At 37.1% G+C, this 15,462-nt stretch overlaps 1 protein-coding gene across 1 annotated transcript; it reads left to right on the forward strand.

Annotated features, from left to right (window-relative positions):
- Positions 1-1,068: 1,068 nt before the first annotated feature.
- On the forward strand, positions 1,069-12,654 carry LOC127853899 (S-adenosyl-L-methionine-dependent tRNA 4-demethylwyosine synthase TYW1-like). Its single transcript, XM_052388704.1, is given in 6 exon segments — positions 1,069-1,177; positions 1,640-1,738; positions 1,741-1,816; positions 7,244-7,490; positions 10,229-10,396; positions 10,713-12,654. Coding segments are annotated over 6 exon segments (882 nt in total). The 5' UTR covers positions 1,069-1,107; the 3' UTR covers positions 10,935-12,654.
- The last annotated feature ends 2,808 nt before the right edge of the window (positions 12,655-15,462 follow it).

Below are 15,462 nucleotides of genomic sequence, written 5' to 3' on the forward strand. Positions count from 1 at the left end.
TTTTTAATGGTCATGGCTTTGTGGACAAGTGGTAGTTTGCATGGCTGCTGAACTCATAGTTTGTTACAAAAACACTTTTTAGCTATTTTAGCTATTGTTTCTAAGGTCATGGGCTAATTGTGATACATTTTTTTATAGAACAAGTATGATCTGTATCTCATTAAGCTGCACATTTTTGAGTGGTGAAAAGTCAATGTCATTCTTTAAGGTCAAAAGTAAAAAATACAATCTAAGGGAAGTAATAAGCTTTATAAGGGAGATAATTTCTAAACATGCCAAATGATATATTAGAATTTTATTACAAGTCGGCGCTAATAGGGGGGCATTGTGTTTTCTGACAAACACATCTCTTGTTTCTTTTAGAATTGTATTCCTTTAACAAGGTGTGTCCTGTTCATTTTGACAAAAGGTTTGGAACTAATACTGAAATGCATACCCAAATATTCATTTAGTTGTCATTATTGAAAATATACTCATAAATTCAAACATTTTATTTTTGCACCTTGATTCAAATGAAAAAGGTGTAAACAAAGTTCTGTTCTTAGGAGATTGCCACAAATACCTCTTCATACATTTTATTTTCATAAGGTATAAGATATTTTTCGTAAGCACATGACTGTAATCCTAATTGATTTTAATAAGAACTAAATCACATAGTACCTTGTCTTGTCATTGAAGGGTTTTACTACTACCAAACACGAGATGGCGGAATTGTTCATTTAATTAAATAGTAGTGAATTCTAAGTTTAAGATTTATCTAGAACCCATAGCTTGTTTGAAATGTACACTCTAAGTAAATTTATACTTATTGCATACAAATTTTATTGGTTGAGTAACTGAATTCTGATTAGATAATCATGGATTAATATATGGATTAGCAATTAAATTTGTTAATAGTAATTTCATGCAAAATGTTCAATTTATGGAAAAATGTACATGTATGGGGGAAAATGTATAGTGTTTAGTACCTGGTTACTTTTTGACATGTCTAACCAAAACAATTTGAAACAAATTGTTTTGCATTGAAGAAGGAAACTGGAAAAGTAATCCTCATGTATTTTGTACAGACACCACACCAATCCTGTGGGGACAGAGTGGCGCTGGAAGATGGATGATCCTGAATTAGTCTACTCAGGGGCTCTAGAGAACCATGTCAACATGATCAAAGAGTTCAAAGGTTAGAAAACCACTGTGAACATGGTCACTGCTTAAATATGTATTAATACTGGTAGTTATACAGGGTTGAAAATACTTGTAAAACAAAATAAGCATTTCCTGTGCAGGTACTTTAATTTGAACATCAGTTAATTTAGAAGCGACTGAGCAGTTCTAATTCAAGACGTTTCCCAGTTTATTTAATCTACATTAAATTGGGTATTTCATAATGTGTAAGACTGCTAATAATAAAAAGTTTTCAGTGTCCCTCTAATTGGTTTTATTAAAATGACTTCAAAATAAGTTTTCCTTTTGATTATGCATGGACATAATCAATTGTTTAAAGGTAATTAAAGTAATAGGTAATCTCGAATTTACATAATTTAAAAGCTCTTTACAAAGAACAATCTAATGTACAGTGTTATAACTATAATTCACAAATTCAGAACTCATTGTTGATGAGCATTATGTATCCCCCCTACAGGTGTGCCAGGTGTGCTGGCCGCAAGGTTTGAGGAGGGTCTGAAGCCTGCCCACTGCGCCCTGTCCCTTGTGGGAGAGCCCATTATGTACCCGGAAATCAACAGTTTATCCACCTGCTGCACCAGAAACAAATCTCCACTTTCTTGGTCACCAATGCACAGTTTCCAGAGGCAATTAGGTAGGTCTTTTGTGTATCCATTAATGCACTCTTCTGTGAACTACACATGTATGCTGTAAGTGTTGTAGTTATTTAAAAAAAACAAGCATATATATTTAAGATTTATTTATTACGCATGCAGTCAGAGGTATTGAACAGTAATTTTCCTTAGTATATGTGTAATTAAGTACCATTTTTAGCTCACCTGAGTACACCGTGCTCATGGTGAGCTTTTGTGACTGCCTTCTGTCCGTCGTCCGTTGTGCGGCGTCAACATTTGCCTTGTTTACACTCTACACAGTCCACATTTATTGTTCAATCTTCATGAAATTTGTCTAAAGATTAGTTTCAATGATATCTTAGATAAGTTTGAAAATGGTTACGTTTGCTTGAAAAACATAGATGCCAAGGGGCGGGGCATTTTTAGCTCAATTATTTTTGAAAAAAAATTATGAGCTATTGTCATCACCTTGGCGTCAGGGTCGGCGTTGGCGTCCGGTTAAGTTTTGCGTTTAGGTCAACTTTTCTCAGAAAGTATCAATGCTATTGCATTCAAACTTGGTACACTTACTTACTATCATGAGGGGACTGGGCAGGCAAAGTTAGATAACTCTGGCGTGCATTTTGACTGAATTATGTGCCCTTTTATACTTAGAAAATTGAAAATTTTGGTTAAGTTTTGCGTTTAGGTCCACTTTTTTCAGAAAGTATCAATGCTATTGCATTCAAACTTGGTACTCTTACTTACTATCATGAGGGGACTGGGCAAGCAAAGTTAGATAACTCTGGCGTGCATTTTGACAGAATTATGTGCCCTTTTTATACTTAGAAAATTGAAACTTTTGGTTAAGTTTTGTGTTTAGGTCCATTTTATTCCTTAAGTATCAAAGCTATTGCTTTCATACTTGCAACACTTACTAACTATCATAAGGGGACTGTGCAGGCAAAGTAATGTAACTCTGACTGGCATTTTGACAGAATTATGTGCCCTTTTTATACTTAGAAAATTGAAAATTTGATTAAGTTTTGTGTTTAGGTCCACTTTATTCCTACAGTATCAAAGCTATTGCTTTCATTCTTGCAACACTTATGAACTATCATAAGGGGACCGTGCAGGCAAAGTTATGTAACTCTGACTGGCATTTGGACGGAATTATGGGCCCTTTATACTTAGAAAATTGAAAATTTGGTTAAGATTTATGTTTTGGTCCACTTTACCCCTAAAGTATCATAGATATTGCTTTCATACTTGGAACACTCAAAAACTATCATAAGGGTACAGTAAAAGGACAAGTTGCATAACTCTGGTTGTCATTGTTACGGAATTATGGCCCTTTTTTGACTTAGTAACTTTTAATATATGGTTAAATTTTGTGTTTCGATCCACTTTAATTCTTAAGTATCAAGGCTATTGCTTTGAAACTTCAAATACTTACATGCTATCATGAGGTTACTGTACCTGGCAAGTTGAATTTTACCTTGACCTTTGAATGACCTTGACTCTCAAGGTCAAATTATTAAATTTTGCTAAAATTGCCATAACTTCTTTATTTATGATTAGATTTGATTGATACTTTGACGAAACTACTCTTACCTGACATACCACAATAGACTCCACCCAAACCATCCCCCGTGCCCTCCCCCCCCCCTATTTTTTTTTTTTTTTTTTTTAAGATCATCTCACAAATTACCACCACACACCCTCACACTATAACCCCCCCCCCATTTTATTTTTTAAAACGGTTATGTTGAAATACCGTCCAACCGTCGCACCCAAAAAATACCCCCCCCCCCCATCGCTCCACCCAACCCCCCCCCCCCCCTCGCCCCCGATTTTTTTTTTTTTTTTTTTCGCTTTTTTGGAAGATAATGTAATAAATGTCCACAACCCCACACTATACACACCCCTCTTCACTCCACCCCTCCCTCCTTTGTGATTGAAAATGAGAGTCCCTTCACCTTTAAAAAGAAAATGGACGGAATTATGGGCCCTTTATACTTAGAAAATTAAAAGTTTGGTTAAGTTTTGTGTTTTGGTCCACTTTACCCCTAAAGTATCATAGATATTGCTTTCAAACTTGGAACACTCGCAAACCTGTCAAAAGGGTACAGTAAAAGGACAAGTTGCATTACTCTGTATGTCATTTTTACGGAATTATGGCCCTTTTTTGACTTAGTAACTTTGAATATATGGTTAAATTTTGTGTTTCGAACCACTTTACTTCTTACCGGTAAGTATCAAGGCTATTGCTTTCAAACTTCAAATACTTTCATGCTATCATGAGGTTACTGTACCTGGCAAGTTGAATTTTACCTTGACCTTTGAATGACCTTGACTCTCAAGGTCAAATTATTAAATTTTGCTAAAATTGCCATAACTTCTTTATTTATGATTAGATTTGATTCATACTTTGACAAAACTACTCTTACCTGACATACCACAATAGACTCCACCCAAAACCATCGCCTGTGCCCCCCCCCCCCTCCTTCCCCCCCCCCCCCCCCGAATCCCCCCCCCCCCTATTTTTTTTCATCTCATCTCACAAATGACCGCCACACCCTAACACTATACCCACCCCCTCCCCAATTTTTTTTTTTAAACGGTTAAAAAACAAAACTATTTATTTTGATTATTTTATGTTTGAAAGACCGTCCAACCATCGCACCCAAGAATCCCCCCCCACCCGAATCCCCCCCCCCCCCCCCCCTAATTTTTTTTTTTTTTTTTTTTTAAGATCATCTCACAAATTACCACCACACCCTCACACTATACCCCACCTCACCCCCCCCCCCCCCAATTTTTAACCAGGTTTTCCGAAGGAAAAAACTGGTTATTAGATTGGCGAATGCGGGCGGGCTGGCGGGCTGGCTGGCTGGCGGGCTGGCGGAATAAGCTTGTCCGGGCCATAACTATGTCGTTCATTGTCAGATTTTAAAATCATTTGGCACATTTGTTCACCATCATTGGACGGTGTGTCGCGCGAAATAATTACGTCGATATCTCCAAGGTCAAGGTCACACTTTGAGTTCAAAGGTCAAAAATGGCCATAAATGAGCTTGTCCGAGCCATAACTATGTCGTTCATCGTCAGATTTTAAAATCATTTGGCACATTTGTTCACCATCATTGGACGGTGTGTCGCGCGAAATAATTACGTCGATATCTCCAAGGTCAAGGTCACACTTTGAGTTCAAAGGTCAAAAATGGCCATAAATGAGCTTGTCCTGGCCATAACTATGTCATTCATTGTGAGATTTTAAAATCATTTGGCACATTTGTTCACCATCATGGGACGGTGTGTCCCACGAAAGAATCACGTCAATATCTCCAATGTCAAGGTCGCCACGACTAAAAATAGATTAAAAAAAAAAAAAAACTTACAAAGGGGGTTAATTTTTTTTGGTCATTTCAAAAGTTCATTTTGAGTTTTCTCCCTTTATCAGATTTTTTTTTCACAATGAAAACCTGGTTTTGTGACAATTTTGTCCCTTGTTTTTTTTAAACGGTTAAAAAACACAAATATTTATTTTATTATTTTATGTTTGAAATACCCTCCAACCATCGCACCCAAGAATCCCCACCCCCACCCCCCCACCCCCCCCACCCCACCCCCCACCCCCCCCCCCCACCCCCCGAATTTTTTTTTTCCCTTTTTTTTGCATTTTTGGAACATAATGTAATAAATGTCCACACCCCCACACAATGCACCCCTCTTCACTCCACCCCTCCCTCCTTTGTGATTGAAAATGAGAGTCCCTTCACCTTTAAAAAGAAAATTGATGAGCGGTCTGCACCCGCAAGGCGGTGCTCTTGTTACTTATATGGCTTTAGTAATATCTTGTTAACACTCTAGAGGCCACATTTATTTCCGATCTTAATGAAACTTGGTCAGAAGATTCATCCCAATAATATCTTGGACGAGTTCAAAAATGATTCCGGCTAGTTGAAAAACATGGCTGCAAGGGGGTGGGGCATTTATCCTTATATGGCTTTAGTAAAACCTTGTTAACACTCTAGAGGCCACATTCATTTTCCGATCTTCATGAAACTTGGTCAGAAGATTTGTCCCAATGATATCTTGGATGAGTTCCAAAATGGGTTTGGTTGTTTTAAAAACATGGCCACCAGGGGGCGGGGCATTTTTCCTAATATGGCTATATATTGCTTTAGTAAAACCTTATTAACACTCTAGAGGCCACATTTATTGTCCGATCATCATGAAACTTGATCAGACAATTTGTAACAATGATATCTTGGATGAGTTCGAAAATGGTTCCGTTGGTGGAAAAACATGGCCGCCAAGAGAGCGTGGCATTTTTCCTTATATAGCTTTAGTAAAACCTTGTAAACACTCTAGAAGCCATAATAATTGTCCGATCATCATGAAACATTGTCAGAATATTTGACGCAATGATATCTTGGACAAGTTTGAAAATGGTTCCAGTTGCTTGAGAAATATGGCCACCAGGTGGCTGGGCATTTTTCCTTATATGGCTTCATGAATTTTCATGAAACTTTGTCAGAATATTTGTTAAAATGATATCTTGGATGTGTATGAAAATGGTTTGTGTCGGTAGAAAAACGTGGCTGCCAGAGTGTTCACTAGTCATGAAAGTTGGTAAGAACATTTTGTTCTGATGACATCTTGGGATGCACAGAACAGGTCAGTTTCTTTTAATCTCAGGTGAGTGACTTTGAGCCTTTCAGGCCCTCTTGTTTTATGGGTGGATTAATTCTTTTAAAATATCTCTAGGTTAAAATTTAGCTTCATTAGAAATTTGTTTGTTTTCTATCATTTAACCTAATTAAAGAAAAATAAACATACTATTAGACCTTAAAGAAATTGTTTTGTTAAAAATTGATTAATATTTTCATCTATTTAAACAGTGTCCTAGAGAAAACATACTTTATTTGAACACATGGATAGTAACCATTTAATTTGCATTTACAGTCTGTTCATACGTATATACATGACATAGTTAGAATTCAGTGGTTACATAATTATACAAATAGATTTTATTATCATTATTTTGGTTGCATAAACCTAACACCTTCACAGAACTATTTGTGCAAACAAGTAATTCCCACAAATAACATAAAATTACTTGACTAAAAATAAATACTATGATTTGAGAAACCAATGCCCTTCACATAGGAGTATGTGCAAACAAGTTGATATTATTCAAGTTCTTGTCAATTTGATTAGTTTAATTCTATTATGTCATATGCTGTATTGATTTGTAAGCCAAAGGCCTATTGAGACCTCTCTTTTTTCAGTTTCCGTGGTAAAACTAGAACTCTGTATATTGCTAACTTCGTGTATATTTTAAGATCTTTAGCATGCTGCCAGTGTCGGGTCAACCAGAACCTCCCTATGGCAATGTGTAGACCATATGCATCAGTTTGTCTTCAGTTGAAACTAGTGATATGTGGGTTTTCTAAATTCAGAAACCTGACACCGGTCACCCAGCTGTATGTGAGTGTGGACGCGAGTACCAAGGATAGCCTGAAGAAGATTGACCGGCCGCTCTTCAAGGACTTCTGGGAGCGCTACATTGACAGCCTAAGGGCGCTATCAGAGAAGGGGCAGAGAACTGTGTACAGACTCACGCTTGTCAAGGCGTTCAACACCGACGAGATTGAGAACTATGCTAAGCTGGTGGAAATGGGAAAACCTGATTTTATTGAAATCAAGGTAATGTGATGCAATTTCTAATGGCATGTACAGTCTGGAATCACCTTTTTGTCAATTTTAATTTTTAGACAAAGAATATCTACAAATTTTCATTAGATTTGAGACAAATTACTTTGGGGATCCTCTTTAAAGATTTTTATACCATTTCAGGCCACAGCATATGTAGGTCATTATAATGAAATATATTTAAAACAAAAGAAAACTTTGCTAATCTTTCCTTAAACCAAAGGGTCAGGAGTTAAAATTTGTGTATGTAAACAAATTATGTATAATAATGCAAGTCTGTCCATTAAAAACCCCTGAAACTCCAAGGCCCACAACACCAAAAGGTCTGATATTCGATATTATATTGTATTATTGTGTTGCCTGACTATGGTCAGGGGACATATAGGTGTAACTTTTTGGCGGTGATGGCGGGGGGCGGCGTGACACTTTTTGAAAAAGGCTCATAACTTCTGTGTCCTCTCAGATGTTGTTTTTATATTTGGTATGCATGTGTATCTGGGAAACACCTTTCAATGCGTATACAATTTTTTCCCCTGTGACCTTGACCTTGAACTTGAGGTCAGCATTCAGGTTTCAAAATCTGCAACTGTGCTTCGAAAAAGGCTTATAACTTCTGTGTCCCTTCAGATATTGCTTTCATATTTGGTATGCATGTGTATCTGGACAACACATTTCCATGGGCATACAATTTTTGACCCCTGTGACCTTGACCTTAAACTTGAGGTCAGCGTTCAGGTTTCCAAATCTGGGACCGGGATTCAAAAAAGGCTCATAACTACTGTGTCCCTTCAGATATTGCTTTCATATTTGCTACCCATGTGTATCTGGACAACACCTTTCCATGCGCATGAAATTTTTTATGCTCCCCCAAAATTTATTTTGGGGGCAGCATATAGTCGCTGCTTTGTCTTGTCCGTCCATGTGTCCGTCCGTTCGTGCACAATTTTTGTCCGGGCTATTTCTCAGCAACTAATGACAGGAATTCAATGAAACTTTATAGGAAGCTTCATTACCAAGAGGAGATGTGCATATTATCAGCGGGTTCTGGTCGGATGATTTTTTTTACTAAGTTATGGCCCTTTGAAATTTTCTATAAAAAAATAATTGTCCCCCCAACTACTGTGCCCTCAAGACGTTTCCTTTTATCTAAATATATAGTGCAATATTGTGACAAAAAAAACCTTTGGGGAGCATCGCCCGTCTCCGACGGTTTCTTGTTAACTTTGGGTCAGTGTTCAGGTTTGAAATCTGTGACTGCGTTTCAAAATAAGCTCATAACGTCTGTGTCCCATTAGATATTGCTTTCATATTTGGTATGCATGTGTATCTGGACAAGGGATATCGTGTCATGTCTGTCTGTGTGTTTTTGTCTGTTTGCTTTTAGATTTACAATATTCATACAAAATTATTTTGGTCATTCATTAAACAAAGTTAAGCTTATTCAATATGTTACTAAATAGGACAAAAAAGGGTAAAAGTTTGATTGTAACAACATTAAGAATTAATGTCCCATACCCGACAAAATAAACAACACAGGTATGCTACCATCAGGCGACACATCCAACTCGCAGAGTTCTAGTTCGATAGTGAACCGATACAAAATGTGTTTAAATCATGCCCCTAGGTGAAACACTTGCCACAGTCCAAGGATCACATGATTTAAATATGTCGATTTATATAGTGATATAGAAAATAACATTTAAAATCTGCTTGTTTAAAACCATATGTGACAAAAGATAGTTGACCTTTACAAAATTTCTTTAAATCGTGCTTGTAGGGTACACATTTGTTAATTGTACCTATATACCTTAATTCCTAAATAATCTTATTGGAAACAACAAAGTGAACAACTTTGATGAGTTTGCTTTGTAATGTCAGATTTTGGTCCTCTACCTTTTGTTTAAATCGGCCCCCTAGGTTCCAAACTGCACAAGGAAGCAGTCTAGGTCTATTTTGGCACACTTTTCAGCTCACCTGAGCTTACCATGATTATGGTGAGCTTTAGTCTATCATCTTTTGTCCATCATCACTTCTGTAGTGTCTATTGTCAATATTTTCCTTCTTGATACTCTAAAGGCCACATTTATGGCATAATATTCATGACACTTTATCAGAACGTTTGTCCCAATGATATCTGAGTTTGAATGTTGGTCAAAAGTTCGACACTATGCTACATGTACTAGGTCAAGGTTTGTGAACATTCTATAATTAACATTTTTGGCTTATCATTCTGCAAATTGCTCAGAACAGTTGTTAGAATAATACCTTAGCTGGGTTTGAAAACAGTAACAATCTGATGGAAAAGATTTCTGCAACAGGTGGGCCAGTTTTCCTTATATGGCAAAAGTGAAACCTTGTGAACACTCTAAAAGTCAAATTCTTGCCCAATTATCATGAAACTTGATCAGAACATTTGTTATTATGATATCTATGGATATTTGTAAATTGGTTACAGCAACAATACGATAGCTGATCAGAACAGTTAAGTCTTTCAGATCTCAGACAGGTGACTTAGGGCATTTGGAGCTCTTGTTTAGAAGTTACATTAATTTTTTGTTTGCAACAAAAATCATGTTAATTTACAACAAACAAATGTCTTACCCATGTAACACACTAAAATTTATGTTTTGTAACGAATATTTTTTCAAAGAAAATCTACAAAATTGAGAGTTCCAGGAATTTGAAAGTTACACATGAAGAAGACAGCATTTAAAAAGTAAATCCCATTACAGGGGGTGACCTACTGCGGCGACTCGAAGGCATCAAATCTGACCATGAGTAACGTCCCTTGGCATGAGGAGGTGGTGAAATTTGTGCAGGAGTTTGCCAATGAACTACCCGACTACGAAATAGCTGCAGAACATGAACACTCAAACTGCATTCTTCTTGCTCATAAAAAGGTTGGTTTGAATGGTATATTTGATTTGATTAAAAATAATGCTGTGATGTTCTTCTGTCTAGTGCAATTTACAAAATAAAAGAATAAGGTTTCAGAAAAGGTTTTGTATACTTTTAATCAGCATAACTTAGGATTTTATTTATCAGTGTATTAGATAAAGATATGATATGACAATCCTTGACATTGATCAAGACCACGCAGTTTTACACTTGATACTTTTGCAAGGAACATTTTTATATCAATGGTATGGATATTCCTTTTGATTTGGGGTTTTTGTAATTTAAATCCATTTTCAATTTTATTGCACCTAATTTCAGTTTAAGATAAATAATGAATGGTGGACATGGATTGACTACCCAAAATTCCACACACTGGTGGCTCGTTACACTGGCAGTGGTGGCCAGATGACGTTCACAGCGGAGGATTACATGGCAAAGACTCCCAATTGGGCAGTGTTTGGTGCCACAGAGCAAGGCTTCGACCCGAAGGAAACGAGATATTTCAGAAAGAATGCCAAGAAAGACATAGCAGGATGCTGAGGGTGTGCTTATTACATGTACTGTGTCATACTTGGTGAGATTCCAGAGATTTCATCTGAATAATGCTTACCAATTCAGTTTATCTGGATAGTCTGACAATTATTGAGTTTCGGTCGACTTTAGATTTACCCAAGGGGCACACAAACAGTTGAAAATTTTGCACTTGAGTGTATGTTTTAATCTTACCCAAGTATCAGTTTATTTTTAAGCTACTTGTTGAAAGCTTGATAAAGCATTGCAAACGTTTGAGTGTGTGTGCATTTGTCAAAGCTTGTCTGGACTTAGTTATTAATTGTGCAGTTTTAAAATAACCATCATCATAAGAAGATGTGTATCACCTCTCTTCTTACCTCAAAGGTCGAAGTCAAACTTTAGTTAAAATATTGCCACTAAACAGTTTGTTTAGACTGTCACTTTGTCATTTACCATGCAATTTTAAATCACTTATACCACAATTGACAAGCATGATAAGATGGCATATTAGGTAATGATACCCATCTCCCAATCACAAACATCAGAGTAACACTAGAAGGTCAAAAGTCTAATTTGGAAATAAAACTGGTTGTCCTGTATATTGTTCAGTTATCTTTCAATTTGAATATAACTTTCCACACATGACCTCTATGATCTAACAGGTCAAAGGTCATATTTGGTCATTAAATAGCTTTTCGGAACTCACTATAATTTAAACATTCATCTTGCAATTTTATATAACTTTTCACAAATTACCACCATTATAAGAGCTTAAAGAGGTAAAACTCAAATTTGGACATAAATGAGCTTTACTGGACTGTTACTTTGTCGTTCGACATTTAATTTTAAAATTGACCACCATGAAGATAAGAAAGGTGACATGTAATATCTGTCACCCTATCTCAAAGGTCAAGGTAACACTTAAAGTTCTCTATCATAAAACAGCTTGTTTGGACTGTATCAGTGTCAAATGTCCACCACAAGATGCTAAGTAAGATATGTCACCCTACTTCAAGGGTATAAACATAATTTCTCATGCAATTTATCAATAAAATGGACGGCAAATGTCCACTCCTTGGAGGTGTGCCAACTCTTGGGCAAGACTTAAGGTGCAGCCTGGTGCAGCTTGTTAAATTATTACAAGCTTTGCTGACAGGAATTGAATGTTTAATGCTTCGCATACAATTGAAGACATAACATACTCAGTAAAGAAAACGACTTGTGTTCTTACATGGCAATATTCAATTTCATCCCATGTAAGGATTTCACCGATTGTTTAAAGTATTTTTATTCTTGTCCTCTTTATGAATCATTAACCCAATTTCTAGACTAAAGACTTTCTAAAGTTGTACTGGCACGTTCACTTCCACACATTGTAATAATTTACACACACAAAATAGAAAACAAAATAGTACATACTCATTTTACAAATATCTTTGTATAATATATAATTGTGTGTTTTTTTTGGTATTTGCATGGGTTATGACATTACATTTTTATATTCTTCTGTTATTGTAACATGGTTTGAATCATTGTGTTTGTCTTATTAAATTGAACATGTTGATTTGTTTAATGAACTTTATAGTGTACTTAATTTTGGATATTGCCTTTGAAAAGGTATTATAACATGCAACCATTACATTTCCACATGTTTTACAATTTCTATATTTTACTCCTTGGTTTTACTCAATTGGTGGTAAATTGTAAATGTTAATATTCTTTCCTGAATAAATTCACCATTCTGGTTGTTGATTTATTCTGGTTTTATTTGCACACCATAACACACTGTACTTCTTGCTACTGAAGTGCTTCAAACTAAATACTACTTAATCTTATAGTTCTTAACTAACAAATGCATAACTGGCCACAAGGTATGTGCTCTTTAAATGTAAAAACTGTAATTTTAGCTTGCAAGAGCATAGGCTTCCAAAAGGTTAAAAGTGGGAAAAACAATGAAACTTTATTGAGTTATCATAACTGTATAGCTAAATGAAGTTGGAAAGTGTGTTTGTACTAATAATATGTGTGAAAGTTTGACAGCCTCCAAAATGGAGCATGTTCATAGCCAATGACTGGCATTATGTGAAAATGGACCTTAACAGATGTATACACAACGGTAAGTGGTGCTTTATTTCAAATATTTTTATGCCCCCTTCAAAGGAAGAGGGGGTATATTGTTTTGCACATGTCCACCAGATGGTTTCCGGATGATAACTCAAGAACGCTTACGCCTAGGATCATGAAACTTCCTAGGTACATTGATCATGACTGGCAGATGACCCCTATTGATTTAAATATCATAAATAACTCTAGCTTATCCCTTTCCAGGGAGTTAATTATCCGGAAAACTTAAAGCGCTGGGAATCATCCACCTCTAAGAAAGAAAACCAAGTCAGGTTAAACATAGTACAATGTAACCTAACCGGAAAACAAGAACAACAACTCATCCTTCCTTTCCGGATAACCACGAGTGCACGCCTATTTTTGCTCAGGACTTTTTCGTTCTTTTAATCGTGTTTATTGTCGGAGTTTGAGGGATAAATTTTATTTATCTTTTCTGTATATTATTCGGTTTACTTTTTTAACCAGGTTTTCCGAAGGATAAAACTGGTTATTAGATTGGCGAATGCGGGCGGGCTGGCTGGCGGGCTGGCGGGCGGGTGGAACAAGCTTGTCCGGGCCATAACTATGTCGTATCATTGTCAGATTTTAAAATCATTTGGCACATTTGTTCACCATCATTGGACGGTGTGTCGTGCGAAATAATTACGTCGATATCTCCAAGGTCAAGGTCACACTTTGAGTTCAAAGGTCAAAAATGGCCATAAATGAGCTTGTCCTGGCCATAACTATGGCATTCATTGTGAGATTTTAAAATCATTTGGCACATTTGTTCACCATCATGGGACGGTGTGTCGCACGAAAGAATCACGTCAATATCTCCAATGTCAAGGTCGCCACGACTAAAAATAGGTTTTTTTTAAAAACAAACAAAGGGGGTTAATTTTGTTTGTTCATTTCAAAAGTTCAGTTTGAGTTTTCTCCCTTTATCAGATTTTATTTTCACAATGAAAACCTGGTTTTGTGACAATTTTGTCCCTTGTTATTCTTTTTATTGCAGTTTTTATATGCCCGTCTATGACGGAACGTATTATGGTATACCCCGCGTCTGTCCGTCCGTCCGTCCGTCCGTCCGTCTGTTAATGTCGTACGCTAAGTCAAATATCCTTTGACAGATTTTCTTCAAATTTTAACACAATCTTAATATTGATAAACCCTGATCCCCTTTCGTTTTTGACAGAATTCTGAATTGTCGTTCCAGAGTTATGGGACTTTGTTCGTCAAAATTTCGTGATTTCATTGAATGTCCTACTGTAGCTCAAATATCCTTCGATGGATTTTTTTCAAATTTCAACACAATCTTAATATTGATAAACCCTGATCCCCTTTCGTTTTTGACGGAATTCTGAATTGTTGTTCCAGAGTTATGGGACTTTGTTCGTCAAAATTTCGTGATTTCATTGAATGTCCTACCGTAGCTCAAATATCCTTCGATGGATTTTTTTCAAATTTTAACACAATCTTAATATTCATAAACCCTGATCCTGTTTTATTATTCTGCTTTTGCTGGGTATCGTTGTTAATAGTGCTCATGTACATGAGCACGTGCACCACGAGGTTTTCGTTCCATTTCCTTCTATAGGTAATCTACGAGGACTTCGTGCCTTTTTCCTCAATAAATAATTGAGGGCATTTGTACAGCGTTTGTTTATTTACATTGTGCTTTCAATTTAACAATTGGTTTTCGTTTGTTGTAGGCTCTTTCTGTTTCTTTTGTTTTCAGAAATGAACTTACAAAAGAGAGGTTCGTGTGGTCACATCAAGGCAAGGTGGGATTCTCAGGACACTTGCCTGGCATATACCGGTTGTACTCTACTTAAAAAGTGTCTTACGACATATGGACACAAGCTGGTCGCCGTCGGACGTTGATCAGCCGCAAACGCCTCGAACCTCTAACGTACGTTGATTATCCGGTGACTTCACTGGTCATGGATGACCAGCTGACATTTCAGTCACCGGATACCGGGCACGATAGTGGTGTTGTCTGTCGGTCATCATCTGACCGTATGACTCCCACCATACATACCGGTGACATTGATCGTGGACCTACGGATCGATCAATGTCTGACCAAATGGCAGCCGCCATTCTACGGTCTTTGGCCGGTGACGTAACCGGTCATGATATGACCGGATGGTCACCGGTCCGGTCTGGTCATGATATGACCGGCCGGTCAACGGTCCGGTCATGATATGAACGGCCGGTCACCGGTCCGGTCATGATATGACCGGCCGGTCACCGGTCTGGTCATCGGTGACCGGTCCGGTCCGGATACCTTCACCGGTCCGGTCACGGGTCAGAAGAAGGCATCGATCTTCATCATCAGATTACCCTTCTTCCAACTCGTCATCGACGAATGAATCTTCGTCATCAAGGAGTAGACATCGGACACGCTCATCTTCGTCGAGTGATTCTCATCGCCACTACGCGCGTAAG

This window comes from Dreissena polymorpha, chromosome 1 (genome assembly GCF_020536995.1).
Source record: "Dreissena polymorpha isolate Duluth1 chromosome 1, UMN_Dpol_1.0, whole genome shotgun sequence".
Taxonomy (NCBI): Eukaryota; Metazoa; Mollusca; class Bivalvia; order Myida; family Dreissenidae; genus Dreissena; species Dreissena polymorpha.